General features: G+C 32.8%; 2 protein-coding genes across 3 annotated transcripts in view; one reads left to right on the top strand and one right to left on the bottom strand.

Moving 5' to 3' along the window:
- Positions 1-1168: 1168 nt before the first annotated feature.
- On the bottom strand, positions 1169-5967 carry LOC149417181 (transcription factor E2F7-like). The gene is made up of 4 exons (XM_089639930.1): positions 5846-5967; positions 5598-5772; positions 5119-5455; positions 1169-4696 (listed from the first exon to the last, which is right to left on the bottom strand). Exons 2-4 carry the CDS (start codon positions 5762-5764, stop codon positions 4205-4207), a joined length of 996 nt encoding a protein of 331 aa, XP_089496056.1. The 5' UTR covers positions 5765-5772; positions 5846-5967; the 3' UTR covers positions 1169-4204.
- A 1276-nt stretch (positions 5968-7243) lies between these two features.
- Syx13 (syntaxin 13) overlaps positions 7244-21480 on the top strand; it is a 28726-nt gene continuing 14489 nt past the window's right edge. The window contains exons 1-3 of one of the 2 annotated variants that reach the window (XM_089639928.1): positions 7244-7496; positions 7703-7940; positions 9483-9648. In XM_089639928.1, coding sequence (XP_089496054.1) covers positions 7711-7940; positions 9483-9648 — 396 coding nt within the window. In that variant the 5' untranslated portion in view covers positions 7244-7496; positions 7703-7710. The remainder of the gene's footprint in view (positions 7497-7702; positions 7941-9482; positions 9649-21480) is intronic. The other variant, XM_089639929.1, reaches the window with a different exon arrangement.

Below are 21480 nucleotides of genomic sequence, written 5' to 3'. Positions count from 1 at the left end.
TTACTTCCCAGCAACCAACCAGCTTTGTGTTTCGCGTCCAAACGTTTCTCGATGTGATAGTAACAACTGATTCATATTATACGATGTGAATATGCTTAAAATAAAGTAAAATAATGCTTATATATGGAATGTAATACTACAATTGGGTTTATTCTCTTTTTCACATCTATTTTTACAAGTTTTCATAGTACAAGTCAACATTTTGCCGTGTTATTTCGTAAAATGAACCGATGATGCCTCGACCATAGTTCGCACAAGAATGATGACGTCACGTTTTCAAATTTCACTTGAGGCCATACGCGAGCACAGCCGGCTCCAATGGAACCGGTATGGGGAGTGGGGATAATACGCTTTTAATCACTTAGGGCAGGTCTACTAATATTCATATGTCTATAGTCTGAACACTGAACTAAAATTACTAATAACAACAAAAAAACATGTTTTTTATTATACAAATGTATTATAAACATTACTGCCACCTCACTTTTTATCACTGTTGTGTGGGTTCCAGCCTGCAGAAATATAGGATTTAGAGAAATAATATTATGCTGTTAACCGGTTCAGTGACAATCACTCCCACGGGCAGACCAATATATGTAATTTTATCGAAGAAAGCAAACACTTTGTGGCTTGACATTATACAAAATGAAAAAGTTTTTTGTTTTAAACCACTTATTTTTTTTTATACGTTGACCGGTTTCGGTTGTTCCCTTAGTTAACATTAGTACATAATAAAATAAAGTTGTTTAAAACAAAAAACTTTTTCATTTTGTATATGTAATTTTAGTGGTAACAAAAGCTCCTGGAAATGAAAATATATTATGTAGACATTTTGAGAGGCGGGTTTGGGTACCGCTGCCCCGGGAACCATTTATTGGATTACCAACACCTCTGCCATAGGTCACCTCAAATAGTTCACTACTTTTGGTGACTTAGCAGGGGTGCCCAGGATCATTGTGTGAGGTGTGTTTACGATGCTCCTGCCACTAGCTGCAAGGGGTGCCTTAAAAAGACCCTCCACACAGCATCCCAAAAGATAACAAAAGGCAATTATTTTCCTCGGGGCCTCCTGTGTGGGGTTAATGTTAAAAAAATAAAACAAAAACAAAAAAACACAAAATGAAAGAAAAGATAAAGTATTATTTCATAAATATATATTTTAGCTTTTGTAACAATTAATAAATATAAAAAATATGAAGAATTGCACAGATTAAAATAGTATTTTAAGTAAACATATTTTTAAAACTAAACAGTTTACTATCAACTTCCTTTATTAACCCTTGGAATGCGACCTAGTACTCCTTAGTGTGCCATGGGCAAAATGCCAATCACCCGCTGTACACTATTTTCTTAATAACTTACTTGTTTTTTGAAAACCGATATTTTTGAAAATTGTACCATCTCTACAGATATATTTTTTTATATATATTTAAAAAAATGTATGCCTGTTTTATGTTTTTTCCCTGTATGAGCAACTCTTATTCAGAGAAAAAAAAATCTCTCTATTGTTATAAAAAAAATTATAATAAAGAAATATGAAAATATTCGTGGATTTTATTACATTTTCTTAAGAGCTAAAATAAGTGATCTTCACAATAAAAAATAAAATATGAGGTTTTCTTGTAAAGAAATATAGTACATATATAACTTTGAAAAATGGAAATATTTTTCACTCTCACAAATATAAAAATTTTAAGATGAAATTAATTTGCATGTAACGAAACGAGAGTCGAATATTATTATGACTATTACCTTGACAGGCGAATTAAAATATTTCAACATGTCATTATGTTATAAAAAATACTATAAAACCGGGGCAAGTGAGGTGAACTACTATCGAATCCACGGTGGATTTGTCGGCACACTATGGGTACAAACATGAGAAATCCATGGTGGATTTCTTGGCACACTAAGGGTTAATGCATTAATATATTTTTTAATTTGGTTAGTTATTCTTTAAATTCTACCCATAAAATTTACATGACCACAATTAACATGGCTTCTTTATCCCCAAAACCCTAGCAGCCTCATATTATTGTTATGTCATTCATTTCAAACATTATGATGATTTTTAGTAATTATTTTAAGGCATTATTAATTTGTATTTATCATTCATAGATAATTTCATACAAAACAGAAAAAGATTCTTTACAGGCTTTGTGTATCTCACAAACAATAATATAATTTATAATAATAGATTTTTAAAAGGAAGGCACTTTTTTATACTATCTATAAATCAGTCCCAAGTTTCATATAATTTTTTTTTTTTTTAGGAAAAACTTGTCCCTTTCAAAAGGGATATGTGTCAGTCTCTAATATTGTTTGACCAAAATAAATAGCTGTGTATACCGCTACAATCTAAAAAATCTTTTAGATTGTAGCGGTATGCTACTAGAACGTTCGAGACTTTCAGTATGGGTAGCGCCATTGCATCTGAAACCTACTACAACCTCTTTCGCTGTCTCTAATTAATTCAATTATCTTTTGGTGACCTGACGTGATGGTTAACACGACACATTGGTATCCCCGTTACAAATTTGTGGGTAGTTGAATGGTAGAGGCAATGAAAGAGGTTGTGGTAGGTACCAGGTGCGATGCGCGCTATCGTTTCATAGTGCTTTCACACACACGAAGAATGAATTCCGTTAGTTTAAACATAAACTTTAGGGCGCACAGTTTACACCCGCGCTATGCAAGCGGGTTCCCTACAGAGCATCGAACCACCTAAAATTCTCTAACATTCAAGTAGCGTGCCGCTACAATGTAATTGGTTTTAAGGATTGATTAAATATCTAAACAGTATGATTTACGACAAAATCGGTCCAATGTTTGCTGTAGAAAACAGTAACATATAATGTAAGTCAAGAATACAAAAACAAAAACAGCAATATATATTGTTTTTCTCAAATATTCACTCTTTTGTAAGCCTTTGAGTGCGACAAAATGCCAAAGATCGAGTAGGTTAAGATAATTTAGCAGGTTTAAATAAAATGTATGTTCACATACACCATAAAAGTTATGATTTCTCTTTTTAAAATTCTTTACAAAGGCAGTAATTGCTTTACATTAATTGGAAAAATTTGAGTCACTGTATATCGTCAAAGAAAATTCAACAATACCTTACCAATTAATATAATTATACATTTGTTTCTTTAAATTATTACAACCCATATAATTTAGGAACAATTATTATTATTGAATATTTATAATTTTAATAGACAGTCAAGGAAACAAGAAGTAAATAAATCATCTTATTATGTACAAATTATATTATTTCAAATATTTTATCACTAGATATAGATTTTGTTTGAATAAATCTTAAATAAACCAGTACCGCAATATATCAGTATTGTTAAGTAACAAATTTATTATTAATTAATAAGTTAATTAAATTCAAAACAAAATTACTATATGACTATGTAAGATTAGTTGCCCATGGCTTGGTTTACTGTGAAAATAATTTTCTCCGGTTCATCCTTCAATGACTTTGATGCAAAAGATCTTTGCAATATTATATGGATACTATTTCAATTTTTTAATTATGCAAATTTGAATTAGGTAAGCCAATATAACTTTTGATATATATTTTTAAATAAATATTATTATGTGCAATTCCCCATTTTAATTCCTACAAAATATTGCAATATACAAATAAATCCTTTGAAAGGAAATTACTTTGGAAGAACAGTCGGACGACTGTTATTTTATAAAAATGTATTAATATTATAATATCTCTTCATTCAATATACATACACAACATGACAAAATTGATGGAAATACTCGTAAGGCAATAACTGAATTACTTTTCCATTGATTTTGTATCGTTACAATCAGTTTTCTTTTTCATTCGCAATCACAACAGACTGTCAACACATTCATCAGACATAAATAAAATAATTGTTAATGAGTGAAATAAAAATTCATTTCACCAGAGAGATCTTGGAAAGTAAGCATTTGGTAGTTAATAATGTAGCCAAAATAATTATTAATGTAAGATGAAAATAATAAAAGTGTTTGATTCTCTCGGGCGGCATAGCTTCCGTTGACTTCTTTCATCAATAAAATAATGCCGCCCGGAATTCATTTTGATACGTTATCAAGTTGGCAAGGCACGATATGCACACATCGTTCCCTGATAACAATAAATATCAGGAATATAACAAATTCCGTGACCTAATGGATAACTATACGATAATGGAAAGACTTAGGCGGAAGCACCGTTGAGACGAGTGAGCTCCATATCGGCCACCTGCAGGATCTCATTCCACTTGTGAGACGGGGTGGGCGGCGGAGTGGACAAAGACACCGACACGTAGTCCCCGGAGAAGGCACGAGGAGTCGACACGCTGGGAGAGGAAAACACCAGTTTTCTCTTGGACCGCGACGGACAAGAGTGTGTGACAAACTTATCCATGACCACAAGCGATATGGGTGTCAGTTGTAACGACGATATAGAAGGGGTACAGTACTTTTTTGATATGAAATTCGGGCCGGTGTACCGGAAGACTGGCTTCTTTAGTATTGTGGAACCGGATACCTTCTCAATTAGGCCGATGGAGGACAGCACGTTGGATATGTCGTAGAGACGCCTCACTTTGGACTTGTGCTGACGGTCTGGTTGGGAACTGTCGCCGGACGTGTACCGGGGAGAGCTGATGAGCACCGCCACCGCCATCTCAAGGTTGATCAGCATATTCTACAAAAGTTACCCACACATTTATATGAAATATAATAACAATGCTCCATAAAACGATCAATTTATTCAAATATGTATATAATTATATCAAATTTGTTGCCTACATTAAAGCCAAAAAATAATATTATGCAACTATTCTATTAGAATACATAAAAATGCAGTGACTTTGAGGGCAATTATAACACAGCATGATTTAGTGGAATTTTTTTTACACAGTTAGAGTATAGTTGGATTCTAGTTTGTTTTGGAGGTAATAAATGAAAATCATCTTACTTTGCACTAATATTGTTATATCAAGATCTTGCTGATACACAATACATAACAGAAATAAATAAGATTATTCTTATGACAATTGTAATTGTAAGTGACAGCTATTTTGTAGAGCAGTAAACAAACAGCAAAGAATTTAGAATAAAACTTACGGGTGGTTCCACTAGAAACATCATTAAAAATCTCTGCGCTAAGATTCCCAGTGACCGGTGTTTAGGAGAAGCAAGTGGACCCTTCTTCCCGTGGAGAACATCACTGATCTTCAGAGTCTCCCCCTGAGTTTTCAGTAAAGATAGGAACTTATCCAGTTTGGTGGCTCCGTGCCAGGTGTAGGTATTTTTCCTGCAATGCGTGGCACACTGCAGAGCTTCCAAAATGTTGATAATGTCGTAAATCCTCCGTTTTTCAACTCCTAACCTCTGAGCTGTAGCATCAAGGTGAATTTCAATACCACTCGTGTTCCCATTCAATGGATATAATTCTAAAAACCTACAAAAAATCAAGGTTATAAACTCAATATTTATCTTCTAACACAAGAGCACGCGCCAATATAATCTATAAATAAAAAATTGCGGGAAAAATATGCACCCATCAAAACAATGCGCGAAATGGACGATTGAAAATGCCTTACCTGTCGCACAATATCTGCAAAGACTTCTCTTTACGATGGGAAGCATTTTTTAAGGCAACGTTTGTTAATAATTTGAGGTTTGCTGTCGGAGAAACGTACAACTCGTTCGTTACTTCTCTCAAAATATTTCTTTTGGGAGTTTCAACAATAGTTTGGCACCCCAACATATTAATATCTGTAACAAAATAAAAGTTAGTAATTTATCTATGAATTAAACTGTATTCGATTCCACAATCTTTATAGTTTACCTTTCGATTAACAAAATAAATAAATAACTTCAGGAAAGCCAAATAAATAAAAGAAACGACTTCGCCCATACGGCTTCTTTTCAGCGCATTTCAGCGACATAACCCAACCTGTCCGCCAAATTTGACATAGACATATTTGACAGCCCTAAACATTTATTTTGTAGGTTCGTAGCTACTGAAATTATAATAAGGAGTTTAATATGTAAAAGTATTCCTAATTACTACCATTACTTGTTCGTATCATTTCCATAATTTAATTCATTTTTTAAATATAAAAACTTGGTTTAAAAATTTGTAGAGGAATGCGATGTTATACATTTTCAGCATTTCAATGTGATGTTTTTTTGTGATATTTTTTTATTTATTTGTAATAACGCATAAAAACTAGTAGTTTTACTAATCATAAATTATTTTATAGAAAAATAATATTATTTCGTTATTCTATTATTTATTCTATTATTTATTCTCCAATCGATTATATCAGGAAACCATTTAGTTTTGTACTTACTGGCTTTATTATAATAATGACAGTAACATAACACAGCTCAGTTTTAAGTTATTTCACTTGAAGTGCGTTTTTTAATATGTATTAAATAAAAAAATATTATTTGTAACCCCATATAATGGATATGTTTTTTTTTAATTATTCCTTCAGTGGCGTGCTTTTTCTTACAGACCCAGTTAACAAAATAATGTTACTAAATATACAGTTTCAATACAAAGCGGTGATAAGAGGACAAATTCACAATAGCACAGGACAAAATAATACGAACAGATATAAAAGCAGGAGTACGATTATGTACGGCAATAAGCTTTTAGTGAATACATATTTATTTAATTTGCTTGTTGCAAAATAAAATTTAAAAAAACTTTTACATTGGTTAGGTTTACCATTTAATTATTGTTATGTTTTGTCGAGGTTATTATTGCGCGAAAAGTAATAATTTTATGGAAATTTCTTTAAAAAAATAAGGGAGAGAGGGACAATGGGAGAATTTTCTTTTGTTATTTTAATTTCCTACAATCACTCCCGCACAGTGAAAAAATCAATGGATCGGTGGGCTACATTGTCGTATTTAATTTTATTACATTTTGACTATCAGGAAATTAAAATAACAAAGAATTTACCTATTGCCTCTCTCTCTTCCTTATTTTTGACAAATCACTCCTACTTTCTCCTTTGTTCCCATTGAACACTAGCAACATTATGTGCACGTTAGAAATCAACCAGGTTTAGCGTTAACATAAATTACCCGATTATAATCCTTATTACCTTATATTTAAGACTATTTTTTAAACAAACCCAAATGTACCCTATTTAACTTTTTATTTATTTTATGATTGGCTAGCTCTCATTTTGTATAGCCAATAGCCATTCGCACGCCAGTATTTCTCTGAGCTATCGCAGTACCCCCTCGTACAATATTGTAACTAACCAAGAAACAGCTGATACTACTTTTCCAGTGTCATCTGTCAGTATTTTTAGTGGTTCTTTTTTATTATATTCTGGTATTGTAATTACCGAATAACACACCTGGATATGTATGAAAAACACAATTAGTGTTGTTCCGCGCAGTAATATTCTAAAAAGACCCTGACGTGATAAAGAATTAAACAGTTTATGAAGTAGAGAAAACTTCGAATTTTATAGGTAGGGTGTACACTAATGACATTATTCAAAATGTCAGCTTATGCCTTATAATGGTTTCGCGCGATGACGACGTAGTGGCTGCCGTTTGATTGCATCATTGTGTGGAACGAATAAGTGTTTAAAGATAGTAATCAAGTATATTACGTGCGGATTGATATAATTGTGATAAAGATAAATCAGCGTATTTCCTTTGTTGTTGTATGTAGACATCGCGATGTCGCAGGGAGTTGGAAACAACGGGGGCAACGGCAACCGGGACTATGGCACCAACGGGCCCCCGGTGCCCGACGTGGGCTTCGCAGACTTCAGCCCCACGGAGATGTACAACCTCAGCGAAAACATCGCCGCTAACATTACCGCCATCAACACAGGATGGCGATCACTAGACAAAGCTCTCAAACTCATCGGAACAAATAAGGATAATAAAATACTAAGAGACAAAGCGTGAGTACATTACATACACCTACTAAAAATTTACGTTGCATATCAAGAAAAAAATCTGACATTTTTTCATTACTTTAATCGAAATGATTGTAAGGTATAAATGAGATGTATTTAGATTGTGTTATCACAATTATCGGTCAAATTTGACAAATAATAATATCCTCATGATAATGAGTTTCCTTTATTGAGTCAATGTCAGGTCAAAGTATTATTGTACTCACTCACTAAAAGTCTTCAAAAGAAGTCTTTACATGCTTCAAAAAAACCTGAAGATTTCAATGTGGTTTAAATTTTAGGTAAATATTTTGGATCGCTGGCCATTCTTAGTTAAATTATTGTAATTGGCTTTTTTGTACTTAATGGAAAATTAGAATGTTAAAATTAAAATTTCCCAAACGCAGATAGTTGCCTTTTATAGTAATTGAGTTGAGGTGAATCGAAAGGTTTTATTTATTTTTTTAAATCGTGTTAAGCGTGGCCAGCGATCATTACCAAATTTTATATATTGTGTGTATCTTTCAGAAATAGCATGAAACAAAGTCGCTATCCGCGTCTGTCTGTTTGTGCGCTTAGTGCCTCTAAACTATGCAATGGATTTTGACAGGGTTTTCACTATCATTTAGAGAATTTCTTCCGAAAGGTTTATATATATAATACATGCATATTATATTTATAGAAAGTAGAGAAAAGTTGATGTTTTGTAGTCAACTCTTAATTTTTTTTTCGGGCTTTTTCATTGCTAACGCTGGCCAAACCTCATGGGATACATCAAAATAATCTACTACTGAATTGTATATCAAGGTAAATATACATAAAACAGGGACACAGTTAATACGCACTTTTAATAGAAAAAAAAAACACTTTTTATCAGTTTGATAGTAATGAAAAGTAAGTATTTCACAGTCCGAAAACAAAAATTTATTTCGTTAATTAAAATCGGCCTTCAGTTGGCAGCCATTGTTATGGATTTTAAAGTTTTAAGGTTAGTTTTTTTTTTCTTCTCTTATTTAACCCAAAATATGAACCTGCGATCCTAAAATAAGTTCTTAGTTTGGGTTTAATTAAAAAATAAATAAAAAAAACCAGTCCAAAACTTACTATTTCCATATTATCATATCAAAAAATGTCATGAAGAATCAAATGAAATTATCCGTTTTTGTTAAACGAAATGTGTATTAAAATGCATTATTTTCCGTTTTCAGAAACTAACATACTTACTTCTCATCGTTATTGAACTGATAAAAAGTGTTTTTTTTCTATTAAAAGTGTGTATTTACTGTGTCCCTATTTTCTGTATTATTACCCCAAATTTAAATGCAACAATTGATCAGTTAGTTGGTCAAGTGGTGCAAAGGGTTGGGTTTTCCCACTGCGATGTCGCGGATTCAATCCTCCGCTAACTAAGTCCTACATCATTGCACAAGCAATATTTTCTGCTTTTATTTGCAGTAGTGGGAGAAATAGTTGATGTTGATTGCGTCAAATAACGGCACAAGCGATATTGATGTTATTTTACATGATCTACTCTGATTCTGTACGCAGGCACGACACGCAACAGAGCGTGAACTCTTCAGTGTCGTCGACGACTCGAGACTTGCGCCGTTTAAATGTGGTGGTGCGGCGCGGCGACAAACGCCAGAAGCTGCAAGTGGAGCGGCTCACGCAGACATTCACAGATGCACTGACAAAGTATTCCACTGTACAAAAGGTAGGAAAAGCATCCATCCAACCTTATTTTATTATGAATTCATGATTTTTTAACCTGACTTACGCGGCTGTCAGCTTTCACCATATGCCGATGTCTGATATATATTTACAATCCACGACGAACACGTCGGTACATTGTGTTAAAATGTGCCATGTGGTGGGATAGATTACGTTGAAAGGGTTAAGTATGTTTAATATGGCCTTTCCACTGAGAGATGAGTTGGAACATCTATTTTTGTTACATGCATTGTTTAGTTTAGTTGAAAGAAAGAGAGGTTTCAGCGAAGCTATCAGAAGTATTTGATCGATTGATATGACTTTAAAGAGTTTGGATTAGATCAAAGACATCATACAGAACTAACCTGACATTGTTAAAGTGAATGAAGGAACCCTTACAACAAAGTACATTATTGAAACATTTCTAACATAGTCTTTTATTTGAGTTTAAACTGGGATTTAAGGTATCCGATGCTACCAGAGCCATTTGTTCTGTTTGTGAGGAAAATATGATCAGATTTCTAACATTACAAAAGTAACTAATCTTGAGGTTTGTTGGGATGTTCCATATCCCCTGTTCTCTTTATCAGATTGTCATCTTTTCTGCTCTCTATTCAACAATCTCTTTTAATATCGTACTGCTTAGTAAATGTAGGTAAATATTGTGGGTATTATTAAAAAAACAGTCCAAATTTGAAGTTTTGAGAAAACATAATTTAATGTTTTGGAAGCCTTACATAAAAAAGATGTGTGAATATTACTCGGCACAGTCAGAACAATGAAATAGCGTTTGATTGGTTTAAACGGTTTTAAAGCAGGCTCAAGGCCGGCTTTACCACACCAACCATCGATATATCAACTATAGATATGGCGTGACTTACAAATTGGTAATTACCAATGGGTAATTTCATAAGCAAACTCCCGATCTGATTCTGTCGCCTCGCTTTGAAACAAAATGTCTTTAGAGACAAATTTGGTCCTTACAGACCAACAAAAGCAATGCTTCTTTCGATCGTTTGACTACGAAATACTGCATTTTCTTTTTTACAAATATTTTCATAACCTAATTTTGGAACCATATTTTGGTTTCGGTGCCATTTTTAACAAACAAACGCCCAGTCTAGACTTTTTTGGTCGATGACACCAACGTTATACGGGTTTGTAAGAATCTAATTAGAAAATTTAAAAAAAATTCTGAGTAAAAAACCTTTATTTCTAAGGAAAATTAAAAACCAAAGTGATATAAAAAAGCACTTAAAGAAACCACTGTTTCAATCAGATAATGAGAGGTATTTTAGTTTCTGGAAATTTGTTATTTCGTTAAAATTAAAAGCGATAATTAACTTGGCAGCTATTGTTATTGACATGAAAGTTGCGAGGTTAGTTTTTTCTTCTCTAATTTAACCCAAAATATGAACCTAAAATAGGTTCTTAGTTTGGGTTTAATTTAAAAAATATATATTTTAATATTAAAGCATGGCCTGTCAAAACATGGCCAGAAGAAAAGACTATCAGTTTTTTTTTTAACAAAATAGGTATTAAAATGTATTATTTTCCAATTTTCGGTCACTGAAATAATTGCTTCTGATGGTTATCTAACTGATACAAAGTGTTTTTAAAATAAAATGTGCCTATTGACCGCGTCCCGCTTTTCTGTATATTTATCATAAATAAAAATGAACTCTAAATAAACACTAATTAAAAAAATTTACTTAACTGTTTTTCAAAAAGTACTGATGATATTTATATTGATTAGTTTATGTAAATGAAATCATTTTTATTTATTACTAGCTGTACCCCGCCACGAATTGCTGTGGCTCAGTGTGTCTGTGCAGATAGATAAACAATAGCGCGTGTTTTTTTTACGTCCAAGATATGCTGCTTTTTTCCAAAAATGGCATGTTTGTCCAACGGATGGCGCTGTTTAAAAAAAAACATGTTTTTACCTGTCACAGGTAACATCTATATAATATAGGTATATAAAAACACATGCGTATTCGAATAAAACGTTGTGTCAAAATTTCAAAGCAATCGGTCAAGAACTTTAGGAGATTTTAGTTTCTGAACAAACAAACATTTAAATTTTTTTTTTAATTATGATTTTTAATGACCTGTAAACAACCAACTTTATTTTTGTAAGAAAGGCTTTGTTAGTGCTAAATTTCTCTCTAGATGGCGTCGATACATATTATATCTTCATTTATTGGTGAAATATTTTTGACTTGTCAAATATTATTACTTTTAATGATCAACTAATGTTTATAAGACAAGGTTTTATGCAATTCCCGTTGCCGGCATTTATTTTTTCTCGGGAGATATTTTCAATTTGTGTTGATATTTCAGGCGACTAATAAAGACTAAAAAGTTATGCATCAAATAATGCCACATTATGATAACCTGGGTGCAGTTAGCTACTGACTTTATATTCTTTTGGAATTAGTAAATATTTTTCCATATCACAATTGTTATTGCCTTTTAGAGGCTCAAACAAACCAATGTATCAGAATCAATATGGCCTTTTTATCACATACAATTATTATTATTATTGTGCGCGCTATTGATTTAAATATCTGAGAGCCTTGAATGCTTTCTGATAGTACTATTTAACATAGCTGACATTTCTGATAGTATTATTTAACATGGCTACCTAAAAATACAAACACTCATTATACTTAGTTCAAATCATAATGTTGCCACTCGAAAGATATATATTTTGTCTATGATTATTATCACTACAGTTTGTCATCTTAGTTGGACAGGATTCTAACTTTACCTTCGATATGATATGATTTGACATTTTCACGGCCAAAAATATTATAGTGGTTTATTTTTGCGGTATTATGCCATGGTGCGCCACTATCTCCATTAGCCAAAGTTTCGGACAGCAATGCAGTGTTCAACATCAGGGCAAGATGTGTAAACTTTTTTTAAACTTTCACACATCTGCCCTGATGATGTACACTGTAATGCTGCCCGAAACGTTGGCTAAAGAAGGAGGTAATGCAACACGGTATAATACCCCAAAAATAAACCACTATAATTCACTTTACCTTGTTCTGAAACATGAGGTGTCAAAGTTTGGAAAGACGATTTCTCATCATCTGTTTACCAATTTCTAAATTTGAGTTTGAATCTGGTGTATTTTGAACATATTTTAAAGGAAAATATTTAAATACTAACTGTATACTAACTCTCCAACCAAAGTGACCACCTGCACTGCGCTTTGTGACAATGATAACTGCCAGATACAAACAAAATTGCGAGTGCAAAAGGTTTAAAGAGATGATAGAACCTTGTAAAATAATTTAAATCTTTAAAAGCTTGATGTTAGAACTTCTTCATTCAAGTATCTACGAAAATAAAACACACATGGCTCTTGGATGGATTTTGGTTATAGAAAAATGGTTTTACATTCAAAGTTAATTTTTGAAAAAAAATGTCAGTTAGAACCTTGTCGAACTGAGGTGACAAGTTGAATATTATTGTGACAATTTTTGGTCAAATCAACTGTCAAAAACATAACAATAAATGGTTTCTTTAAGTGTGGCGGGATGTACAGGGTAAATTTTTATTTTTAAATTAAACAATGATTATTTTGTTTAAAATTGTTTAGTTGAGTTTACAATTGATCAGTTTCAAATTAAATTGTATGTGCTGATAATAAGAGCAATTGAAGCCACATTCTGTATGTCATTTTAAATAGAATTATGATTCATGACCATCTTGTGTGTAATTTGATCCATACAAATAATGCATATTACTTTGTATCATCATTTCTGCAAACATTACATTTATATTATATGATGACATACTCGGATAAAAATGCATACAACATTTTGTAGTTATTTTTCTGTGTAATAATGTAGTATGTTTAATAATATGACTCTCGGTGAAAAAGTTATCATTACTCAAATATTGATGTGATATCATTTTATAATAATGAGCTTCCCATACGAACTTTGTTATGGGAATCAATCATATAGAGCAGAAGTTCTCAACCTTTTTAAAGTTTGTGATCGGTGATGGCTCGTGACTTTTTAGTGTGAAGATTAATAAAATTGTGAAATTCCGCCTCACGCTTCTTAATATGCAAAAAAACTTATAAATAACACTTTGCTTCAACTTAATTACTACAAGAAACCAACTATTTATTTCAGGGGAAATTGTAAAAGACGCATTAAAGTTCCATTTTTTCTCTATCAAAGTCAAGTTTGAAGGTAAAGAAATATGCATAATTTATTTAATTAACCCAAACTAACAACCTAAAAACCTATTTTGTGCATGTTTTTTATTCGAAACTAGCTGTACCCCGCAACGCGTTGCTGTCGCTCAGTCTGTCTGTGCAGATAGAGAAACGATAGCTCGTGTTGCTTTTACGTCCAATAGATGGCGCTGTTTTTCAAAAAAACATTTTCTTGTCACAGGTGACATCTATGTAATATAGGTATATAAAAACACGCGTATTTGAATTCAACGATTTGTCAAAGCAATCGTAAGAACTTTTGAAGATTTAAGATTTTGAACAAATGAACATTTACACAGATATCAAGACACTGATATCTGACAACGGACATTATAAATTAAATTTGCATTATAGTTAAATTTTTTTTGTTACTTTTTATTTGGATTTAGCTAGCGACCACTCAGAAACGACTTTGATAGATTGGGAAACTTTGGTATGGAGGTCCGTAAGGTTAAACCAATAAAAAGGGTTTAACAAGACTGAATGCTGTATAAATGAGATCTCTGAGGTGTATGTGTGCTAAAACTATGTACGATCGTGTGAGAAATAAGAGATACGGATAATATAAATATAATACGGATAAGAGACATGTTAAAGGAGCTGAATATTTTGACGGTGAAGCAAACTGTGTATTTGAATGTACTTATTTTTATACATAAAATTAACATAGGGATGATGTCTAAGGAACTGAAAAGAAAAATAAATAACAATAACGAGATACACGGACACGGGACGAGAAATTCTAAGCAAATTAGATTGCCAACAAGAAAAAAAACAAGCACCCAAAAATCTCTGATGTACCAGGCCGTTCAACTCTATAACAAAATCCCGAAGGAAATTGCTGTGATAGAAAATATTAATAAGTTCAAAAATGAATTAAGAAAATATGTCTATCTCAATTATTAATGTTTCTTTTTTGTGACTTTATTGAAATATTTAAAGAAAGATTATGTTTGCCAAACAATGTACATGTTTATATGTTTATAAAACTATTAGCACACACGAAGATGTGAGCTAACTTAAGATTAATAAATAAATAAATAATAAATGTGGAGATACGCAAAGAATGCAATACTGATGTAAGCAAAATGAGTAAGATTAAGAAAGGGACGCAAGTTAAGCTAATTTAAGGAGAATCTTTGCCGCAAATGTGAATGGTGGAAGTCTGGGACGCCCGAGGAAGGTATGGCAGAGTCAAGTAAACCAAATACTTGAGTCGGGCCATGTCAAGAGTCCGAATAACAGAGAGGTATGTATGAATGTGAATGAAGCAAGAAATGTGTGCCAAAACCGAGTTGTTTGGCAGTCCATCCTCTCTGCCCACCCCTGCGGAAAGTGCCGTGATGGTTAATTAGTTAGTTAACAAAATATATAATTTTTATACATAGTTTGTAATATTGATTTATATGGTACTTCCTCGTTTTATCTCTATCTGTCGGAAAGTTGTTGAACGATAGTATTTGTATGTATATGGCGGCAGTGTTTGTATTGACATAAAGCAGGACAATGCCTTCATGTGATAGCAACATCGACATTATGAAACAATTCTTCATTGAGTACATTTGAAAGGAGAAATAATATTATAAATTAATATGGGTTTTGATCTTTGCTGTTTTAAACTAATCTAGTTTCATCGCTAATTTCCTTTATCTTTTGAAACCGGAATTGTAGTAGTACATATCATACATTTGAATTGAAATTAATGATTTTTTTTTATATTTAATGAGTGAAGCCTCAAATTTTAATATTTGAACACACTTCGGCCGGGAAAGGTAGTTCTACCCGTTCGGTCGATTGATGCTTAAGGCCGGGGATGGTAGTTCTACCTTTTGCGCCGGCCTCATTTCGATGGCAGAAAAGACGGAATTATCAATGTTTTTACATGAATATTATATACCAATCTCTTTGTAAAGGTCCGAATTATATGTACATAATTATCGAATCGTAATGCAAGTCTTTTTAAAAATTTATTTTCGTGCCTTTCGTTTACATCGGTATTTCAACAAAAGGATCGTATATTATTTGTTAGTGAAATAATTCAATTCCTGGAATGAGGGTTTTTATGAACGTGAAATCCGATTCGAATCTCTTTCTCCGTTCTGCACCCACTCAACTCCTATGAAAAAGCGAGAGATGTCGGGCGTATTTAAAGAAAGCAGGTATGAGCAAATACCGATAGGCGGATCGTAATATACATATTACAAGGTTAATTGAGTTGAATTTCAAAAAATTCGATTTTCGTTTAGTATTTTTATAGCTTGGGTGCTGAGTTACTATGTAGAAATTTTTATTAAAATTTTTTAATTATTTTCAAAGATATTTCGCACGGGACCTTTATTTTCGCCCGAACTCAGCATAGCGCCAGCGCAAAAAATACCCGGCCGAAATGTGTTAATCATTTAAGACAATATTGGCTCTCAAACGAACATTTGAAACAGAAAAATCATAAAAAGTTTCGGATGTTATAGGAATTAAACCCAGGACCTCAGCCTTGCCAGGGCTTCGCTCTACCACTGTGATAATTCGACCCTATCCCCTTCGATCATATTTTAACTGTATCATACTTCGACTAAGAACTACCAACATTATCTTCTCAAAGCATATTTTTAGTATTTTCTTAACGCATATTTTTATTGGCTGTTATCTTTATACTTTGCAAGTTTCTTCCCAAACTAAATTCTATCTAGATCTTTTCAGCAGCCGGGCCAGATTTTAGAAATGAGACTTCCTACCGGGCCGTACAACAAAATTCTTTTATCATTCAAAGCAAACAAGAAACATATTGTTTATTTTAGAAGATATAACAAATATGAGAATCAAACATATTTATTAGATTAAAATTAACCAATACAAAAAAAATATATTAAAATAATGTAAATTTTAGTGAGACGTCTGATTTTGTTTGTCAGAACTAATACATCAATGTTGATAACAAACACTTTTCCAAATGCTCATCAGTGATTTGTGTTCTCATTTGAGATTTAATATGCTTCATAAGTGTTTCCAAATAGTGAAATCATCGATAGAGCATGTTTGTAAAATGCAGGATATTTCTAAGTCCAAATATGTTTTGTCGTGGGTTAAATTCCTAGATTCGACCGAATTTTCTCTGATTTTTCTCTAAATGTTTGTTTGAGAGTCGCTAATATTGTATTCAATGATTTAAATTATTTAAATACTTCAGAATCAATTTTTAATTATATAATAACTAGCTGAACTCCCCGGTGTCGCTCGGGCTTTGCACAAATTTTGTTTATAATCAGACATAGACAGTGGCCTTCCTCTCATTTTTGAAGTCAAGTGTGCAAATTTTCATCAATCTCGGAATAAAGCTGTAGATTTGTATACAAATCAAATCCACGCTGCCCATCCGCCCACCCGTCATAGACAATCAACTTTATATAGTAGATTTGTGCCCTTAAATTGAGAGCTAATGAATGTTCTCTCAAATTTTTCTTGCACAGTTTCAATCTTTGTAAAATGTTAAGTACAAAATTGATAAAGAAACGTCTCATAGAAATTAATATAATGTAATAAATATATATATCGAGCTTCGCCAAGACAGTTTAATATTTAAAATTAAGTTATTGTTTTTAGTCTCCACTGACGTAGCACTGAAAACTTGCATTTGATTTACGGACAACTTTTAAATTCTTGTTGGACAACACAAAATTTTCGCCGTTCTACTAATTCTATTTCGTAATAACTTAGGTACTTGTTTTTTGCAAAATGCACCGTCTTACGAAAGTAATATAAGTAGTTTCCCCAGAATAGCTAGATATATTTAGAGAAATGATTTTTTAAATGTATCCTTAAGGATACGCTGACATTCAGGAGGTTAACACACTTCCGGTGTGAATTTACGCCGTCTACCATTTAGGCATTGCTGTCCAATGACTAAATAAAATACCCTAAGAGAGGACTTGTAATACCAATAAAAAACTCTTTCCAAACGTTAGTACACAAATGGCTGCCAAGATGGCGGCAACGCCAGATCGTTTCCATGTTACACAGTGCCCTTGAGGTGATTTTTCAAAAAAACGGGCTATATGAGTTATTCAATTATTATTATTATTATTATTATTATTCAGTGGCTTAGCATTTAGGGGAAACGACAACTATTTCTTACTTTTCACAACCCATTCCATTTAAATAAAACGCACTTTTGTTTGTACAGTACTGTATTAAAGTACAGGGTTTTCCAATAAGAGGTGTTATTTTGATATTCAATCGTAAAAGATCAATGGTTTCGTTGCTTGTGTGGCACGTAGCGCCGTCTTTTTGAAAGTAAACGTTGTCCAGATCAATACCATCCAATTCCGGCCATAAAAAATCATCAATCATCTCTCGATAGCGCAATCCATTCACCGTAACTGTTGCTCCAGCCTCATTTTCGAAAAAGTAAGGTCTAATGACTCCGCCGGACCATAAACCGCACCAAACAGTCACACGTTGAGGATAGAGAGGCTCTTCAACAATAACTCTTGGGTTTTCCGAGCCCCAGATGCGACAATTTTGCTTGTTGACGAAGCCACCGAGGTGGAAATGGGCCTCATCACTCAAGATGATTTGCATTTGATTCACTCAAGTGAATTTTAATAATTTCAATGCGTTGTTGAAGCGTGTATCGTTCCATTTTTATTAATGGCGTAGTTTCTACTTGTCAAATGTCAAAAAATGACAGAAGGCTTCAAAACTAACATCTACCGAAATAGCGGGCTATTCAAAATCACACCTCTTATTGGAAAACCCTGTATAATAATTTTTGTGGCAAGCCTAGGACTGATATAACATAATTTTATATGTTTTTTATTTATTTTTTACTCCACATGTGCACTGCTTCATCCATTGAGTCATTATTCAAGGTTGACGAAACATTCTTCAAAATGTTTTGAACACAGAAGAGTTCTTGGTTGACTTCCAACCCTCAGGTCGCATAGCTTTAAAGCACCTTTTTTTTTCACTGCTGCAGGCACTTGGAAACCTGAAAAGTGCCCTTATATCATAAACATGTTATACCTATGAAAATAGGAAGTACTAAACAAAATAATATAGGCACAATATAGAATTGTACGATATATATAAGGCCCCTAGCATCTCTGCACACATGAGACTCCTCAGGCTGAGATGGGCTGGGCATGTACAGAGAATGCCGGATACACGCTTCCCAAAAAGAATTCTGACTGGTCACCCAGACCCAGACTGAGGTGGGAAGATGAGGTAAGAGGGGATGCAGCACAGCTTCTCCAGGTGACAAACTGGAAGTCAGTCGCTGAGGACAGGAGGAGTTGGAGGCGACTGTTGCAGGAGGCCAAAGCTCGATATGGGCTGTAGCGCCATCGAAGAAGACTAAACAAAATAAATTGTAATGCAACATGGGTAGGAAGTAGGAACTTACACCAACAGTTGGAATAATGATTTCCTAATATTCCATTCTTAACCACTCAGAACATTAGAACGTCAAAAGTCGTAAATATGATAATAGCGGTCAAGACATTAGAATGTCTTTTCACGTAAACGTGCGAGATTTTACAAAAATCGATTTATTTCCATCACTAGTATACGGATTGCCATGATTTAAAAAACAGAGTATCGATAATGAATAACTCTACGCGTCTGTATTCAGGAATATCTATGGAACGTAGAGGTGCATTATCTAAGCCGATTGAATTTGTCATCTTGTTCGTTCATAATTTATTGCGTTTCGAAATAATTTATTGAAAATATTTTAGTTTAGACGGTTAATATTTTGAGGTGACTAATAGTTTTTAATTATATTTCTTCAATATATAAAGTGTTATTTCTTTATGATACTCAGAAAAAAGTACATTTTTCACGGCTTTGAAATAATGGTAAGCGATTTTTACATATTTTTGACATTTTCATAAAATGTAAATTTAGAAACGCAAATATTTACGTATAACAACACAATGCGATAGTGGATTTCATAATCTTTCCAAAACATTTTTTAGAATTAGGCTACGTTTCCCAAAACGTGAGTTATGAAGCTTTTAGCAAAACTCGTAAATAACACAAAAATTATCACGTTTTGACAGTTCTCAAAGGAACACACAGTAAATAAAAGTCTTTGTCTGAGAGGTTAAAGTGTAACAAAAAAATGAAAATATTTTAGTTTGTTTAGCTTAACCTTTTTCACAAAGGTCTTAATTATTAATTGCCGGTATATAATAAATCTTTGAATGGTGCTTAATTAATATTTCTATGAATGTAAATTTCAAGGTGTCGTAGTAAATATTAACATTGATATAATCTATATAAATAAAAATTTAAATGTTCATTTATTCAAAATTATCTCCGATAGTTCTTCAGCGATTGTTTTGAAATTCTTACACAACGTAAGTGTGTTTTTATATGCTTATATTATATAGGTGATGGGTACATGACATACTGTGACAGGTAAAAACAGCGCCATCTGTTGGACATAAAAGCAACACACGCTATTGTTTCTCTAATCTGCACAGACAGACTGCGCCACAGCAATGCGTGTTGGGGTACAGCTACTTAAAAATAAATTGCTTTATGAAAAATAAATTAAATTTGGCCAAAGTATAAACTCCTCGGTGATTACAACATTAACTAACCGCAATTAAATATTGAACCCCAAATTGAAAAAATGTTTGACAGGAATGCTTTCCAGACCTTTCACTTACCTTTAAAATGATACTCCTGCCTATTTTTTTTCGAAGAAACAGTTTAAATTCGTTTGCTGAACACTTTGCGGCATCTCGATTGTTTATTTATTAAACTTTATATTGTTTTTAAGTATAATTTATTTTATAATTAGCCGACCGACAGTTCGAAAGATATAGACTAACAACAATGGCGTCACCCGTAATGCTGGACAAACAATTGGAATTTGACTATGTGTTTAAAAAAAATAATGTAGGCTATGAAATTATTCTCGTCTCTGTCTAAAGAGGGATGCAAGAGACGAGTGCAATCTTTTTCAAGGGTCCCAACTATAAATATGTATGTGCATTAACAATGTGATACAAGTCTCTCATTTTCTTATGTTCTTGTCTCTTGTGTGGAAGTATATTTAATCATAAGGAAAATAAACTAATCCTGGAGAATGGGTAGTAAATCTTTGCACTTATGGCACTGGAGAAGCGGAAGTCATTAATCTTTTTGCAATAATTTGTGCTAAAGTGAAAACAAGATTTTTTGTAATGGCCCAAAACTGACTAAATTCAGTTTATAGAGTTTTATTACAAAGTAGGCTTTAACCACTCAGAACATTGGAACGTCAAAAGACGTATATATGATAATAGCGGTCAAGACATTAGAACGTCTTTTCACGTAAACGCACGAGATTTTACAAAAATCGATTTATTTCCATCACTAGTATACGGATTGCCATGATTTAAAAAACAGAGTATCGATAATGAATAACGCTACGCGTCTGTATTCAAGAATATCTATGAAATGTAGAGGTGCATTATCTAAGTCGATTGGATCTGTCATCTTGTTCGTTCATAATTTATTGCGTTTCTAAATAATTTATTAAAAATATTTTAGTTTGGACGGTTAATATTTTGAGGTGATTAATAGTTTTTAATTATATTTCTTCAA

This window comes from Hesperophylax consimilis, chromosome 15, assembly GCF_061612785.1.
Source record: "Hesperophylax consimilis isolate HC1 chromosome 15, BYU_Hcon_1.0, whole genome shotgun sequence".
Classification (NCBI taxonomy): domain Eukaryota; kingdom Metazoa; phylum Arthropoda; class Insecta; order Trichoptera; family Limnephilidae; genus Hesperophylax; species Hesperophylax consimilis.
The sequence above is the reverse complement of the archived record's forward strand: the minus strand, read 5'-3'. Positions and strand labels throughout refer to the sequence as shown.